Source organism: Macaca thibetana, chromosome 8 (genome assembly GCF_024542745.1).
Source record: "Macaca thibetana thibetana isolate TM-01 chromosome 8, ASM2454274v1, whole genome shotgun sequence".
NCBI classification, from domain to species: domain Eukaryota; kingdom Metazoa; phylum Chordata; class Mammalia; order Primates; family Cercopithecidae; genus Macaca; species Macaca thibetana.
In genome coordinates this window covers 141599613-141615010 of record NC_065585.1, presented here as the reverse complement: position 1 = coordinate 141615010, position 15398 = coordinate 141599613, and the positions used below count along the sequence as shown (strand labels likewise).

The 15398-nt window shown below is 51.9% G+C and overlaps 1 protein-coding gene across 3 annotated transcripts in view; it reads right to left on the bottom strand.

Moving 5' to 3' along the window:
- ERICH1 (glutamate rich 1) overlaps positions 1 to 11314 on the bottom strand; it is a 107595-nt gene extending 96281 nt beyond the window's left edge. Inside the window, exon 1 of one of the 3 annotated variants that reach the window (XM_050800201.1) lies at positions 11184 to 11314. In XM_050800201.1, the coding sequence (XP_050656158.1) occupies positions 11184 to 11205 (22 nt within the window). In that variant the 5' untranslated portion in view covers positions 11206 to 11314. The remainder of the gene's footprint in view (positions 1 to 11183) is intronic. The other 2 variants (XM_050800202.1, XM_050800203.1) reach the window with 2 other exon arrangements.
- Positions 11315 to 15398: the final 4084 nt, after the last annotated feature.

The window sequence follows — 15398 nt, the reverse complement described above, 5'->3', positions numbered from 1 at the left end:
ACTTAAGAATGCAGGAAAACAGGCTGCTTAAAATCTTAAGCAAATAATACAATTTAAATATAGAAGTTTAGTCCTTAACATTTAAATCCTGAGTTTTCACACGGAGGGGGGAGTGGGAAGTCAGCCGTAGGGATGTGGATGTGCTAATTCACGACGGTCAACACAGAAAGGTCCGTACAGTTTACAGCCATGGGAAAGACAACGTCCCTTTTCAAATTCAAACTTGAGCATGGTCGTCCAAAAAAACTAAAGCAAAAAGAACACCTTTCGGTAGCCTAGGCTAAACTGGTTTAGGTATCTCATGAAACCTGTGGCTGAAGGGCCTCCATCTTGCATGGGTGTTCTAGAACCTCGAGAAGGAAAACACCTTTCCCGGCGGCCCACACACTCCTGGAGGTCACCGTGTCTGCTCCATCGCTGGAATGAGCCTGAACCCACGCTGGCCCCCGCTACTTCTGGTAAAAGCCTCGTTACAGAAAAGGCAAGTGCGTCCCGCACAATGCTTCACTGACAGGAGTTACAGCATGATTTTGATATTAAATATTGGCAAAGACCGGTTTTGTGTCATATTATGCATGACCAATGAATTATTCATAAAGCGTCCTGTAAACAGGCACAAAAACAGATGATCTCAAATAGATGTCAAAACGGGTATCTCATTATAAAGTGGGAGATTTTGTCTTCAACAAGAATTTTAATAAATCTTAACCCAGTTTAAAACAAATATCCCGGTATCTAAAAATAACTTTGCTGACAAATATATATGTCTAAATATTTGCAGCTGCTAAAATATAAATCATAAAGTATTTTTAAAAAAATACTTTTAACTTTTTAAAATCGGTTTTTAAAAGAGCAAAGTTTAAAAAGCAAAATTAAATATTAATAATTACTTTCCACCAGCTAATATTGCTGGCAGATGCATAGACGAGTGTCACTTCCTCCCAGCCCCGGAGAGGAGAGGATGGAGGCTGGGGCTGGGAGAGACCTCACAAACACGGTGCCACTTTGGGTTTAGCATCTGAGCTGACAAGCGCCGAGTGTCACACCTGGCCCAGGCACTCAGGGCCTTTAACACCAGTGCTCACACTGTTTATTTACACAGAAATCATCAGCTGTTTTAGACCAAAACCACATTACATGGCACTGATGCCCTTGCTGGTTCTTGGAATCGTCAGAGGAATGACATGAGGACCCCACGAACTGCTGGTGGTTTCCTGCAGATCTGGACCTGATTTTGTAAACACAGTCTGTCTTCCAACGGGCCAGCTCTACTTGGTGACTAATACCAAAAGCAGAACATAATGAAAGGCTTTTTCCCTCCAGAATAACCAGAACACAGTGAAGCATTTGTCATTTTTGGTTTGTTGAAATGCTCCTTTTTGATCTAATGTGTTTTTACCTAAGTGTGTGTACGTCTATGAGCTACAGATGGAGACTGAAAAAAATCAAGTTAGAGGTTAAAAGCCTCTTTTCTGTTTAATTTACAATGTGTTGAAAACAAAAGAACCCACAAAAACAGCGCTGGACCAGCTGGTGCGGCAGGAGTTCCCGGAGCCCCCGATGCTGTGTGGCCCAAACGAAAGTGCCTGGTGGTCACAACGACTTCTGTCTGCCAGAAGCCTGAGGCTGGTTCTGTTCACCTTCCCACACCTCATCAATGTGCTCCGCTTCCAGCAGCAAGAGCAAGTTTTAACTTGAAACTCTAGTGCCCATCAAAAAGCAATCACCGGAAAATAAAAAGGCAGAGGACTGAGTGTTTAATGCCAATCGAAAAAAATAACCTGCAAGAAAACAAATAAATTACCAAGAAGGCCAAGCAATCAGCGCTGAGAAATGAGAGACACAACAACAAAAGGCCAAGGCCCAGAAAAACACCCCACCAGAAATTCACATGCCGCAACACCCAGTAGAAATGAGCCCCTTTCACGGAGGAATTAAGTCACTTTGGTATAATCCTCAGAAAGGATTGCTGCCTACACTTGCTATTTCAAGTCAAAGACGTAGCCAAATACCAATAAAATCTTTCAGTAAAGTGTTCTTTGGAAATTGGACACTTAGGAAAAACTGTAAATATATGTATCTCACAAAGAAACACAGTTTGACCCTGGAAGTGAACCTATTCAATTCTAAACTCTTCCTAAATGCAGTTGCTGAATTTAAAATCTAACAATTGGGTATGAAACTCTTGGTGCTGGAAGATATTAGAAATAATGATCATTCGTGATTCTCTAAAATTTCAAGTTTTGCTATCACCCTTATGAACTGGTGTCTCTTGGGAAAGTGTGACTTTCAGAGAAAATACGTGCACAGCTTATTTGGGGATGTGAAGAATGAGATCAGTTCGAAAGGACCTATTTCAAAATGTGGATGCTCAGGAGAAGCTGCAAAACCGACAGGACCACACGCTTACAGGGATTCACTAAAATAAGAGAGACCACAAATATTCATGAGTGACTTTACGATGTGAAGTCACTGGAGGAGAAAACGCACTGACGTGGTCTGGCCGTGTCCCCTCCAAATCCCACGTGACATGTGAGCTCCAGTGTTGACGGGGGGCCTGCTGGGAGGTGTCTGGGCCATGGGGGCAGATCCCATGAGAATGGCTTGGTGCCCACCTCGTGGTGATGAGCTCTTGGAGATCTGGCTGCTTAAGAGGCTGGGACCTCTGCCTTCTCCTGCTCTCCTTCTCTCACCATAGGACGCTGGCTCCCCTCTGCCTTCCCCAAGAGCTGCAGCTTCACGAGGAGGCCTCACCAGAAGTGGGTGCTGGCGCCATGCTCCCTGTACAGCCTGCAGAGCCATGAGCCCAGTAAAGCTCTTTTCTTTATAAATTACTCAGCCTCAGGCATTCCTTTACAGCAATGCAGAACAGACTAATACTCCTAGAGAACAAAATCGGTTTATAACATTCCTTTTTAGTTTCCACTTAATAGATTTACAAACAGAAAAGTGATTAGATTTTCAAACAAGAGTTGGCAGGCTTCTAACATCATATTTAAATGAAAAACTGCTACAGAAAACAAGACTGGAGATAATCATTGTAGAAATTTCCACCGTGGCCGGCTTGGAGGTGCTTGCTGCCTGCCTCCTTCACCTGTCATATTACAGAAATCTCCCAAAACATTTCCACTAAAATCACAACACACACACAAACCACATTATTTCATCCGTTTAGAGAAAATAGAAAAATTCTGCTCTCAGTGAATGGCAGCTCTAGCTGATCTTTTTCCTTCTACATCTGCCTGTCTCATTGTAATAAGCATTTTAAATTTAACAGTTATCAGGACTATTGCATTTTTTGAAAATCTGACAGTTTGAATTTTCTTTTTTCAGTAAAAACTATGTTTAAATGCCTGCTGAAAATATGCTGGCCCGGTCACAGCTTTCTTTAAAACAATAATCCCTGTGGGATTTTTCTTTTTTTTTCATTTTATCCCTGTAATGAGGCAAGGTATTTAGCCTTTGACTATAATCTAGAAATAAAGGAATAAACTGGTAATACAATTACATCACTTCACAAGAAAAATTCAGTATGTTAATTCAATGAGTAGTAGATTCTTGAGAAGTTTCATAACAGAATGACAAATGGAAAAATAACGGGCTACTATTTAAGCAGAAGCGGGCAAGCTCTGAAATATCAAAAAGAAAGAACAAAAACAAGCGCTCGACATCAAACCAGAAAGAACCCCTGAATGGGACGTCACTAGAACCTCACGCCATGACCGATCTGACGTGGGCTTCTCACGGAGGAGGTGAAAATACAGCAGATCATCATTTTCTACGGAAACTCTAGCCTTTGAACAAAGAAGAAAGCCGGGCACCTGTAGGCCAGCTACTCAGAACGCTGCGTCAGGAGGATGACTTGAGAACTAGCCTGGACAACATAGTGAGATCCGATCTCTACAAATAAAAAAGGAGAAGAAAGGAAATATTCCACGCAAACTTTGCCCAGAGTTTTCCTTGTAGTTTTTTAACCAGCATCTGTCATATCATGAAGTGTTCACAAACATCTTTTACCTTCACGGGCGGCTGCAACAGTTTTCATTCAGCAACTGGCAAACACACCCAGCGGGGTGCAGAGCAGCCCAGGGGCTTCCGGAGAGGCTGGCACTGCCCCGACAGGGCACGACCCTCTGGCAGCCCACTCAGTTCTCGGAGTTGTTTTCTCACCGAAACAAGGCTGGGCTAAAACACGCTGAGAGGTCACTGGGAAGGCACTTCATCAAGCTGCTTGATGAAAATCAGGAGACACCAGACAAACTATACCTTTTACTCCAACATTTTAATTTTTTCCAGTTTCATTACACATTGGCTTTTTCATCAAATAGGTCTTGAATTCAGCCCAAAGAACTTGCAACTCATAAGGGATTCCACACCGACAAGCCCCGTGTTGTGCGCACGGGCAGGTTGCGCTCACTGAGGAACGCTATCAAGGATGTGGAATCCAGAACCCGGGAAGCAGCTGTACCTCCTGCACCCACGCCGCCTTGCCTGGAGCACGAGTGAGCCACGGCAGCCCCATTGTGGCCTCCTGGACCCCACTTCTTCCCTGCGCCAGCCAAGAAGGTCCATGTGGTCCCCTTTTTGGGTGCTGTGGTTTCTCATCCCACGCCCCGATGCAGTGACGCTTCCTAATTTGCTGTTCCCTCCGGCTTCCGTACCTGCTCCCCCCCCCCCCCGGCTTCCGTACCTGCTCCCCACCCCCCGGCTTCCGTACCTGCTCCCCCGTCCGGCTTCGGTACCTGCTCCCCACTTCCGGCTTCCGTACCTGCTCCCCCCCCCTTCCGGCTTCCCTACCTGCCCCCCCAAGGCTTCCGTACCTGCTCCCCCCTCCGGCTTCCGTACCTGCTCCCCCCCCCCTCCGGCTTCCCTACCTGCCCCCCCAGGCTTCCATACCTGCTCCCCCTCCGGCTTCCGTACCTGCTCCCCCCTCCGGCTTGCGTACCTGCTCCCCACTTCCGGCTTCCCTACCTGCCCCCCCCAGGCTTCCATACCTGCTCCCCCTCCGGCTTCCGTATCTGCTCCCCCCTCCGGCTTCCGTACCTGCTCCCCACTTCCGGCTTCCATACCTGCTCCCCCCCTCAGGCTTCCGAACCTGCTGTCCCCTCCGGCTTCCCGTCTGCTCTGTTCTCACAGGCACATGGGTCCCCCACCTCCATGTCTCCTGCACCCAAGGGACAGAACCAGCAGCGGCAGTGACCAGCTCGTGACTCCAACAGAACCTTGCATGTGATGAGTCACCTGGCTGGGTCCTCACGGTGCTGCCGCCCACTTTACAGATGAGCCACCTGGGCATTAGCAGAGTGAGCTCTGAGGCAGCAGTCCAGCAGGACGACCTCGGTGGCCGTCCCCATCGAGACCGAGGCCTGCTGCGCGCTGGGGCGCCGGCCACCAGGGATGGGCGCATTCGGCACCCACCACCTCCTCGGCCCACTACCCTCTCCAGCCGCACACCAAGCACGACTCTCTCCCAACCTGCAAGGAGCCGAGACTGCAGTGGCCCCCATGTCCGGGCAGCTCTTGCAGCCCTCCTCCAGCCACCGCAGTACCGCATCTCCTCGTCCCCACGTGCGCTGGCCTTCCCACCACTGCACCTGCCCTTCCCTGCTGGGGCAAACCTCCTCTACACCCCAACCTCACCACACACCAACACTCCTGCAGGGCCTGGCTGGCACGGCGCCTCTTGCTTTGCCTGCCGGGATTCTCTAAACCCCCGTTCCATGAGGTAGGTTCCTTCCTTCCTTCCTTCCTTCCCTCCCTCCCTCCCTCCCCCCCCCTTCCCCCCTCCCCCCTCCCCCCTCTCCCTTCCTTTCCCCCTGTTCCATGAGGTTCCCTCCTCCCTCCCTCCCTCCCTCCCTCCCTTCCTCCCTTCCTTCCTTCCCTCATTCACTCAGTTATTCACTTGGGAAGCGCTCCTGAGCGCGCTGTCCTTCCTTGAAGATGGGGAAAGAGGTGCCAACTCCTGTTCCGGAGGAAGGGCTCTACCGCATCTGAGAATGTCAAAGCCACACGGGTCAATGAACACAGCCCCACTTCTCCTACAGGACAGCGATGACTCCGTCCAGCTCTGCACAGAGTCCCACACACGGGGCCAGAATGAAAGTCGGCCCCAACAGAGGCATCAGGCACCCAGCCAGACCAAGGCCACGCTGCAAGAAGGAAAAGGAGCCTCTTTCCAATGGAAACAAATCCGAACTGGCACCTTCAGCTCTGGCACTCCAAGGGAGAGGCAGGTATCACAGGCAAGTTGCAGGGTACGGCTGGGAGATGCACACACCACACAGGGACACATCCAGACACGCATGTACACACACACCACACGCAGACACGTGTACGCAGGCACACGACACAGGCGCACACACATACATACACAGGCACACATGCATGCACATATACACAGGTGAACACCCAGATGCGCATGCACACACACGCCACATGCAGACACACGTACACAGGCACAAAACACACAGGTGCATGCACAAACACACACAGGCACACATGCATGCACATATACACAGGTGAACACCCAGACACACATGTACACACATGCCACAGACACATGTACACAGGCACACCATACACAGGCACACACACCACACACAGACATGTGCACACACACCGGCACACACACCCACATGAACACTGACACACATGTACACACACCACACATGCACAGACACCACACAGGCAATACATATGTACATAAGTACACATACACACACACGTACATACACATCACAAGAAGACATGCATCTACATACACACCACATGCAAAACACACATATACACACCACACAGGCACACATACACACTACACACAGACATACACACCACACAGGCACAGATATGCATGCACACACACATACGCACACCACTCAGGCACATACACATGCACACATGTACACATATACACACGCACACCACAAAGGCACACACATGCGTGCACAGATACACACCACACACACCTGCACAGATGCACACACAGGAATGCACACAGACATGCATGCACACAAACACCAGACACGTGTGCACAAAGGCATACACAGACACGTGCACACGCAGGAATAGCGGCACACACACATGCATGCACATTGACAATATGCACACACAAGCTCACAGACCCACGCCTACACGCAGACACCTCTCCCCAACTACCAGAGCTGCAGGAACTCTGGCACCAGGCCAGCACCGTGGACAGCGCCAAAGATTCCTGGTGTGTGAAGTTGGGGCAATCCACTCCCAGAGGTGCAGGAGAAACCAGAAGACGACAGGGAGGTGGCCAACAGGAAGTGTGACCGCTCACAGCAAGGCGCTGGCAGCTCCAACTTCATCTGAGGAGTCTCAGGAAGACAGAGGCTGCTCACCTGCTCCAGACTCCTTGGCCCTGGAGGACGCACCTGCAAGGGCGAGGGAAGCTGTCCTGTGCGTGCGGCAGTCACAGCAAGAATGAATTCTTATTAAAAAGCAACCAAGCGGCCGGGCGCGGTGGCTCAAGCCTGTAATCCCAGCACTTTGGGAGGCCGAGACGGGCGGATCACAAGGTCAGGAGATCGAGACCATCCTGGCTAACACGGCGAAACCCCGTCTCTACTAAAAACACAAAAAATTAGCCGGGCGAGGTGGCGGCGCCTGTGGTCCTAGCTACTCGGGAGGCTGAGGCAGGAGAATGGCGGGAACCCGGGAGGCGGAGCTTGCAGTGAGCTGAGATCTGGCCACTGCACTCCAGCCTGGGCGACAGAGCGAGACTCCGTCTCAAAAAAAAAAAAAAAAAAAAAAAAAAAAAAAAAAAAAAAGCAACCAAGCATCCCACACTCCAGCACACGCTCCCCAGGCTGACAGCAGGCTGGGTGCCACCCAGGAGGAGGGCCCAGCCAGGCCAGCAAGGCCGTGCCAGCAGCATGGTGCCCTCGGAGCTCTCTCCTTGATGCGGGTGGCTGGCACCACTGAACCACCTTGATGGGAAACTGCAGGACAAGGAGTCAAAGGACTTGCCTCGGTGCAGTGAGTCAAAAGCAGGGGGCCCTCGGGGCAGGGACTCTGCTTAAATCCACTGGCACATCCCCCCCACCACACACACAGCAGCAGGTGGTGAGGACAGGTCTGGTGCAGGGAGAGAGGGAGTGGCATGACCGCCTGGCACTCCTCTGCCTGCTCAGGGCTGGGCCCTGGGATGGGGCTCCCACCTCCACGAGGCTGTGGCCCTCACCCCAGCATCTGAGGATCGCCTCTGCCCAGCAAACCCCACGCAAGCTTTGCCTCCTCCGGAAACGTCCCTGAAGCACACACGGAGTCAGGGAGAGGACCAGAGCCAAACCCCTCACAATGACCAACCACCAGGGAGGAGGCTCCGTGAGCCGGACAGCAAGACTCCGCCCAGGGAGCAGGCACACAGTCAGCATCTCGAGAAGGAAGCAAGGAGCAAGGTCCCGCATGGCTCTGCTCACCAACACAAGATGCCCTGACAGGCACTGGGAGCCGTCCAGGGAGGAGGAGGCAGCCAAGGCTCAACCTGGCCAACAGCAGACGCAGTCACTCCTGCCAGGAGTCACCTGGGCAGCTCCTAAGGTCCTCACCCACCGCAGCAGGCCCCTTCCTCGAGGAGCACGCAGCCCCTGGGGGACCTCCCCAGTCCACTGCAACCCCACGCCAGGCACCCCTGACCGCTGGCTACCCTACGTGCAGAAACAGCCCGACCTGAGCTAGCACTTAATTACACGCCAGATATTCACCCAATCTCCCTGGGTAGAATGGAGGCCACAGTGCCCTTCCCCTTCCTGGGATCCTTTTCAGTTAGGAGAGCGGTTCATGGTCAGAGCTGCACAGCACCTCTCAGGCTTGCAAAGTAGGCCCAAGAAACATCCTCTAGTGCTCTACTTACACCAGCATAACATAGAGCACATTTGACAAATTTGTACTCAAGTGGTGCTGCTTCAAAGGCAACACATTCTTCCCATTAATCCTGCGGAGCTTTGCTACACATTGTTACAGGGAAACTGTCTCATTAACAGGTTACATTGCCTAGCAAAAACAGTCTACTTCCAGGAAAAAAAAATGCTTAGAATCACCGTTTAGCCTGACCGCCAACCTTTCCACCTCATGTTTCTTGGTCTGTGCCAGAGCCGAGCAGGGGAAAGTATGGGCCCCTGGATGTGTCCTCTGTCAGCAAGCACTGCCCTAACCCCAAGCACAGCCTCAAAGCACAGCAGAGCTTCACTTAGCTCGGGGAGGGAAGGATACCGTGCCTGATCCGCTGCTGCAGCCAGGGCCTGAGGGGCTCTGCCACACTCAGCAGACGCTCGGCCAACACCCTGCGGTGAAAAAACGACGCCAAGTCAGAGTTCTGTGTGGGGTCCGCTCCAGGAAGGCACACCTGCGCCTCGTGGCACCTGCCTCCTCTCCCACCATCAACAATGGTGCCCAACCCCCATCTGCAACCACCCCACGACCCTGAGCTGGACCACAGGAAAAGAGACGTTCCTGCAAGCGGGTGTCTCCATCCCCTCCTCCCGAGGCACACTCGGCGCAAGCATACCCCAGTTTCCTGCTCCATCAGATCACAAATGCTGGGAAGTTTTATTCCAGCTAAATCCTCCCTTCAGTGCCTCTCAGAGCCTAATTGCCACTCAGCCGATGGGCTATTCAGACGATCTCGAGGAAGACACACAGAAAACTAATATTTTCTCTCCCAGCTACATGTTATACTTTTGGGATTTATTAACCCATCCTTCCAACCACAATGTCCTTAAACAACCTAAATTTACTTGACCATTCTGTCACATATCCAATAGTTTGAAAAAAAGGCCGTTTCAAGGGAAGATGATTAGTGAATGACTAAAACAACTTCCATTCACTTTAATTTAGTGAGTGGAGAAAGGTTTTTTTTAAGTTGATTAGGTACATTACAGATGCTATAATTTCTTGAATAGACAAAAACATTTTTTTTGCAAGCTTAGAAGAGTTGCAAACATTTGAAAGAATGTAAGAGAAGAACGTGCTATGGTTTAAAACGAGAAGAAAACCCGCAGTAGCAAGAAGCCCCCCACCACGAAGGCAGGGACAGCTTTGCAGGCAGTTCACCGTCAGGTCTGCTCCTAAGAACCTCGACACTGAATTCACAGCCTGCCAGCCCTGCTTCCAGGAGAGGGTCATGAACAAGGTAGTTCTGGTGCTCATTAACATATGTGAATGTCCATTTTAGAGCCTAACATCTGACTGCTTAAAAACTGTGAGGTCATTTTTAACCTGTGAGCTGATCAGGTGACAATTCCCTGGCCCTGAAGGAGAGGGGGAAGCCCAAGGGCAGTGTTTCCCTAAAAAGGAAGACTTGAGAACATATTTTCCTCCACATTCTGCCTCACTGAGAAATTTTTTATTTGTAAGCAATTGTTTCGTACTACAGTTTGCCACTATCTTTTCATTTCAAAGAGAAAAATACCAGTTTTAAACATAGAGAAGGAAAAAAATTCATCAGCGTCTGAATCCAAGTAACACGAGATTCATGTCAAAAACCGCCACTCTTTTCATTATAATGATGATTACAGGGTGAGGGTAATGAGCTGGGGTCTGCAGGAGGAAGGAGCACGCTTTATTTTCTAACACTTCCGTTCTAAGGCATGGCCAGGTTGACCAATTGCATTAGTCTGCTCCTGTCTTTGGTACTGCCTAATACTATCACAGAATTTCATAAGCACTAGGATGCGCCCCACACCTTAGGTCCACTGAAGGTAAACGCCACGACCTACTTCTCTCAGATGAGGACACAGTGGCTCAGGGAACTTCTGCTGTACTTTTTGGTGAGGCTGCCGGAGCCCCGGGCTAGGACCCCTCTGAAGAGCTGAGCGGCCCTTACTCACTCACCGACAGGGGCTCTGCTAAGAACACAAACCCCTGGCTGGGCTCGCCCCCGCCCAAGTCCCCAGACACCAGATGGGGCCTGGCAAGGCCGGCCCGACCAGCAGCTATACAAGGAACAACATGGGCGAGGGGTGGGCCGCGGTCCGGGGTCGGGGTCTGGGGTAAGAGCGGGGGATGGGTAGGGACTGGGGTGGAGGTGGAGAGTTGGTCCAGGTTTGGGGTGGGGCCTGCAGAGGGGCCGAGGTCGGGGTCCCGAGTCAATACTGCGGTCTGAGCCGAGAGCCGGGTCTGGCGTCCGGGCAGAAAGCCTACGCACCACCCCCACCTACCGTGCTTCCTGTGCGCCGCCATGACCCGGCCGCGGACCTCAATCCACCGCTCTCGGGCCCGACCTAAGCCCCCTGCCTTCCGGGTTCCGCCCTCCTGGGCCCGCCCACAACAGCAGGACTGCCCAATCCGAATACGGGACCCTGACACGGGCTGTCAGTCAGCTACAACACGGCCGTGGATTGGCTGAAATCGAGTCTGTGGGTGTGTCGCGAGGCTCCAGACCCGCCTCTGGGAGCCTTGCTGCGGAGCGTGCGCGGAGGGAGGGCTGCGGGGGCGTCGGCGCGGGCTCTGGGGAGCCTGAGGACGCTGTGGGGGCGCTGGTTGCGCCTGCTCTACGCGGTGGCGGAATTCTGGGGGCGAACGCTAGGAAGGACGCTGTGGAGAAGAGGGGAGCGGAGAGCCCCAGAGGAGACGCGCCCACCCCCAGCCCCACGCGTGCACCTGCGGATCCGCAGTCCCCGCTTCGCCCCTAGGCGCCTGACGGACACGGGAGTGGCCAGGGCAGTGCCCCCGGCCCCAAGGCACCTGCAGGATACAGGGAGTGGCTAGGGCGGTGTCGCCGGTCTCCAGGCACCTGCGAGACACGGGGAGTGGCCAGGGCTGTAACCCCAGCCCCCAGGCACCTGGAGGATACAGGGAGTGGCCAGGGCGGTGACTTTCAGCCCCCAGGCACCTGCTGGACACAAGGAGTGGTCAGGCGGTGTCCCTGGCCCCCAGACACCTGCTGGACACAGGAGTGGCCAGGGCGGTGACCCCGGCCCCCAGGCACCTGCAAGATACGAGGAATGGCCAGGGCGGTGTCCCTGGACTTCAGGCACCTGCAGGATGCAGAGAATGGCCAGGGTGATGCCCCCGGCCCCCAGACACCTGCTGGACACAGGAGTGGCCAGGGCGGTGACCCCAACCCCCAGGCACCTGCAGAACACAGGGAGTGGTCAGGATGGTGCCCCCGGCCCCCAGACACCTGCTGGACACGGGAGTGGCCAGGGCGGTGACCCCAACCCCCAGGCACCTGCAGAACACAGGGAGTGGTCAGGATGGTGCCCCTGGGCCCCAGGCACCTGCGGACATGGGGAGTGGCCAGGGCAGTGACCTGGTCCCCAGGCACCTGTGGGACACAGGGAGTGGCCAGAGCAGCGGCCCCCACGTCACCCCGACTTGCCCGACCCCATCTTGGCTCCCTGTCCAGCTTTGAGGGCCTCTGCACTCTGCTCCACCCCCTCAGGACCCTCTTTCTTGAATTCATTTCTTCCAAAACATTTCCCAAGTGTGTGCCAGGTGCTGTTCCTCATGTGGGCTGTCTCAGGAGAGAAACCCACGGAGATGAGTGTTTTGGAGGAAAATGAAGCTGGTAGGGCCTAACTGGAGAGTGATGGGCGTGGGCTTGAGGTAGGTGAGGGAGCAAGACCAGGGAGCAACCCAGGGAAACAGAGCCCACAGGAGGGAAATGATGTCCCAGGAGAACGGTTGCCCTGTTTGAGTTTGGGGACCAGAAGCAAGGCCAGGATAAGGGGAGCTCAGAACAGGAGGAAAGGAGACCTAGGCCCGAGCAGGGTCTGCAGGGAGCCTGATAACTTGGCATGTTCCAAGAAGCAGGGTGGAAAGCTGTTACACGATATAGAGCAAAGGGGTGAAATGATCTGATGCACTTTCTTTCTTTTTGGGGTAGACAGTGTCTCACTCTGGCCCAGGCTGGAGTGCAGTGGTGCCATCACAGCTCACTACAGCCTCCAGCTCCTGGCCTCCAGCAACCCTCCCACTTCAGCCTCCCAATGTGCTGGGATTACATGCCTGAGCCACTGTGTGCAGCCTGATGTACACTTTAAAGAAGTCATTTAGCCTTGTGGTAGGAATAGAGTTGCGTGGAAGGAAGCGTGGAGATTTCATCTGCTGCAGTAAGAGATGCTGACAGCTCACGTCCAAATGGTGGCACTGGAGGTTCTGAGTCGGGGGCGCTAGTTGGATTGTGGATGTGTTTTAAGGTAAAGCCAAAGAGATTTTCCGATTGATCAAATTGAGCTATGACAGAAAAGGAGAAATGTAGAATGGCTATAAGTTTTTCATTTGGAAGCTGGAAGGCTGGAGTTGTACTGAGGAGGTGGAGAGCTTTCTGGGGGATCTTCGTTTGGTGGTAGTGTGCAGTTTTAGACAGGTCAAGTTTGAGGTGCTCATAAGATGAGTAAGCATATGAGGTCATGAAAGGAGCAGGCATGAACTTTAGAAAGTGGTTCAAGGAATAAGCCCCGAGGGGCTCTGGCCTTTGAGAGGTGGGGAGATGAGGGGCCCCAGCTGTGGCACATGAAGGGTGGCCAGGGAGAAAAGGAAGGTCCTGAAGCCAAGTCAAAGAACAAACCATTTGTCTCCAATGATGTGGATGAAGCAAGAGCAGGACGGTTGCATTTGTCAAGGGCAGGGGCCATCAGTGATCTTGGTTACAGGAATTTTGTTGAAGTGGTAGAAGCAGAAGCTTGATGGAAATTCACAGAATTTCAAGGAAAAGTTAGACATTGACTGTACACCATTCTCTGGTGGGATCATGCAAATAAGGCAATAGCTGGAGGGTTTCTGAAGACAGAACACACACATACACACACACACACACACACACACAGAGCAAGAGCGAGAGTGAGAGAGAGAGAATGAGAGAATTTGACCTGATCAAGTTGCCATTGAAAATGGGTGATGCAGGAGGGGAAATAATCCCTGTAATGAGGCTGCATCTTGAACTTGTTCTCCACTTCATCATTCTCAACAGCACTCAAGCCCACTGTGGACTCCCCCATAACAAAATCCTCCCAGGAAATCTGTATTTTTCTCCAGCCCTGTTTCTTCAATCTCTCCCACACCCAAACTGGCTGAAATCGTTGACCACAAAGCCAGTCTCCACTGTGAAGTCTTCCATGGACTCTGTGACCCCGTCCATCTTTTCTCTCCACCATTCCACTGCACCTGCTCCTGTCAAAGTCCCCAAGGCATCCATGTCCCCAGCCCCAACACACACTTCTCAGTAAGCATGTAACACGCTAAGGCCTCCCAGAAGTGTCATCCAATTGCTGGGCCAAACTTGGGAGTCACTGGTGACTCTCCTCTTCCTCTCTTCCTGAATAACCCATCCAGAAAAATCACATCAAGCGCATTCTGCTTGCAACGCATCTTACTTCCACTGCTGAGTTTGTGTCTTCATCATTTGTCACTAGGATTTCTCCAGCCTGTTTTAGGTTGATCTCCGCAATCCCAGGATTTCTCCGAGCATTTTTAAATTGATCTCCCCAATTCCACTCTAGTTCCTCACTCCCACCCTACTGCCATCTCTTCTTATGGCAGCCAAAATGGTCATTTTAAAATCTGCCATTTAAAAGCCACTGCATGTGGGCCATCGCAGCAACAGGATAGGGAAGAAAAACCGCACAATCACATCAATAGATGCAGACAAAGCATTTGACAAAATCCAACACCCATTCATGATTTCAAACCCAAACACCAGGCTGGGTGCGGTGGCTCAAGCCTGTAATCCCAGCACTTTGGGAGGCCGAGACGGGCGGATCACGAGGTCAGGAGATCGAGACCATCCTGGCTAACCTGGTGAAACCCCGTCTCTACTAAAAAATACAAAAAACTAGCCGGGCGAGGTGGCGGGCGCCCATAGTCCCAGCTACTCGGGAGGCTGAGGCAGGAGAATGGCGTAAACCCGGGAGGCAGAGCTTGCAGTGAGCTGAGATCTGGCCACTGCACTCCAGCCTGGGCAACAGAGCGAGACTCCATCTCAAAAAAAACAAAACAAAACAAAAAAAAACCCAAACACCTTCAGCCAACTATGATTAGAGGGTAACTTCTTCAGTTTGATAAGGGACACCTACAAAAACCCTAGAGCTCACAGCATACTAAATAGTGAGAAACTAGAAGCTTTTCCCCCTAAGATCAGGAAGAAGGCAAGGCTCCCCCTCTCACCACTGCTTCTCACTGTCACACTAGAAGTCCTGGCCAATGCAATGAGACAAGAAAAGTAAACAAGGTATACAGATTGGGAAGGGAGAAATAAAAGTTTTGTCTGCAAATGACATGATCGTCTATGAAGAAAATCTCTGCCCTGCTCAAAATCCTACATCATAATTCATTGTATAGAGGATACAAATCAAAGCCCTTAAAATGTCCTGAAAGACAACCTTGAGTTTTTCTCCAGTCACGATCATGTTGTCCTTCTTTTCTCCCTCAGT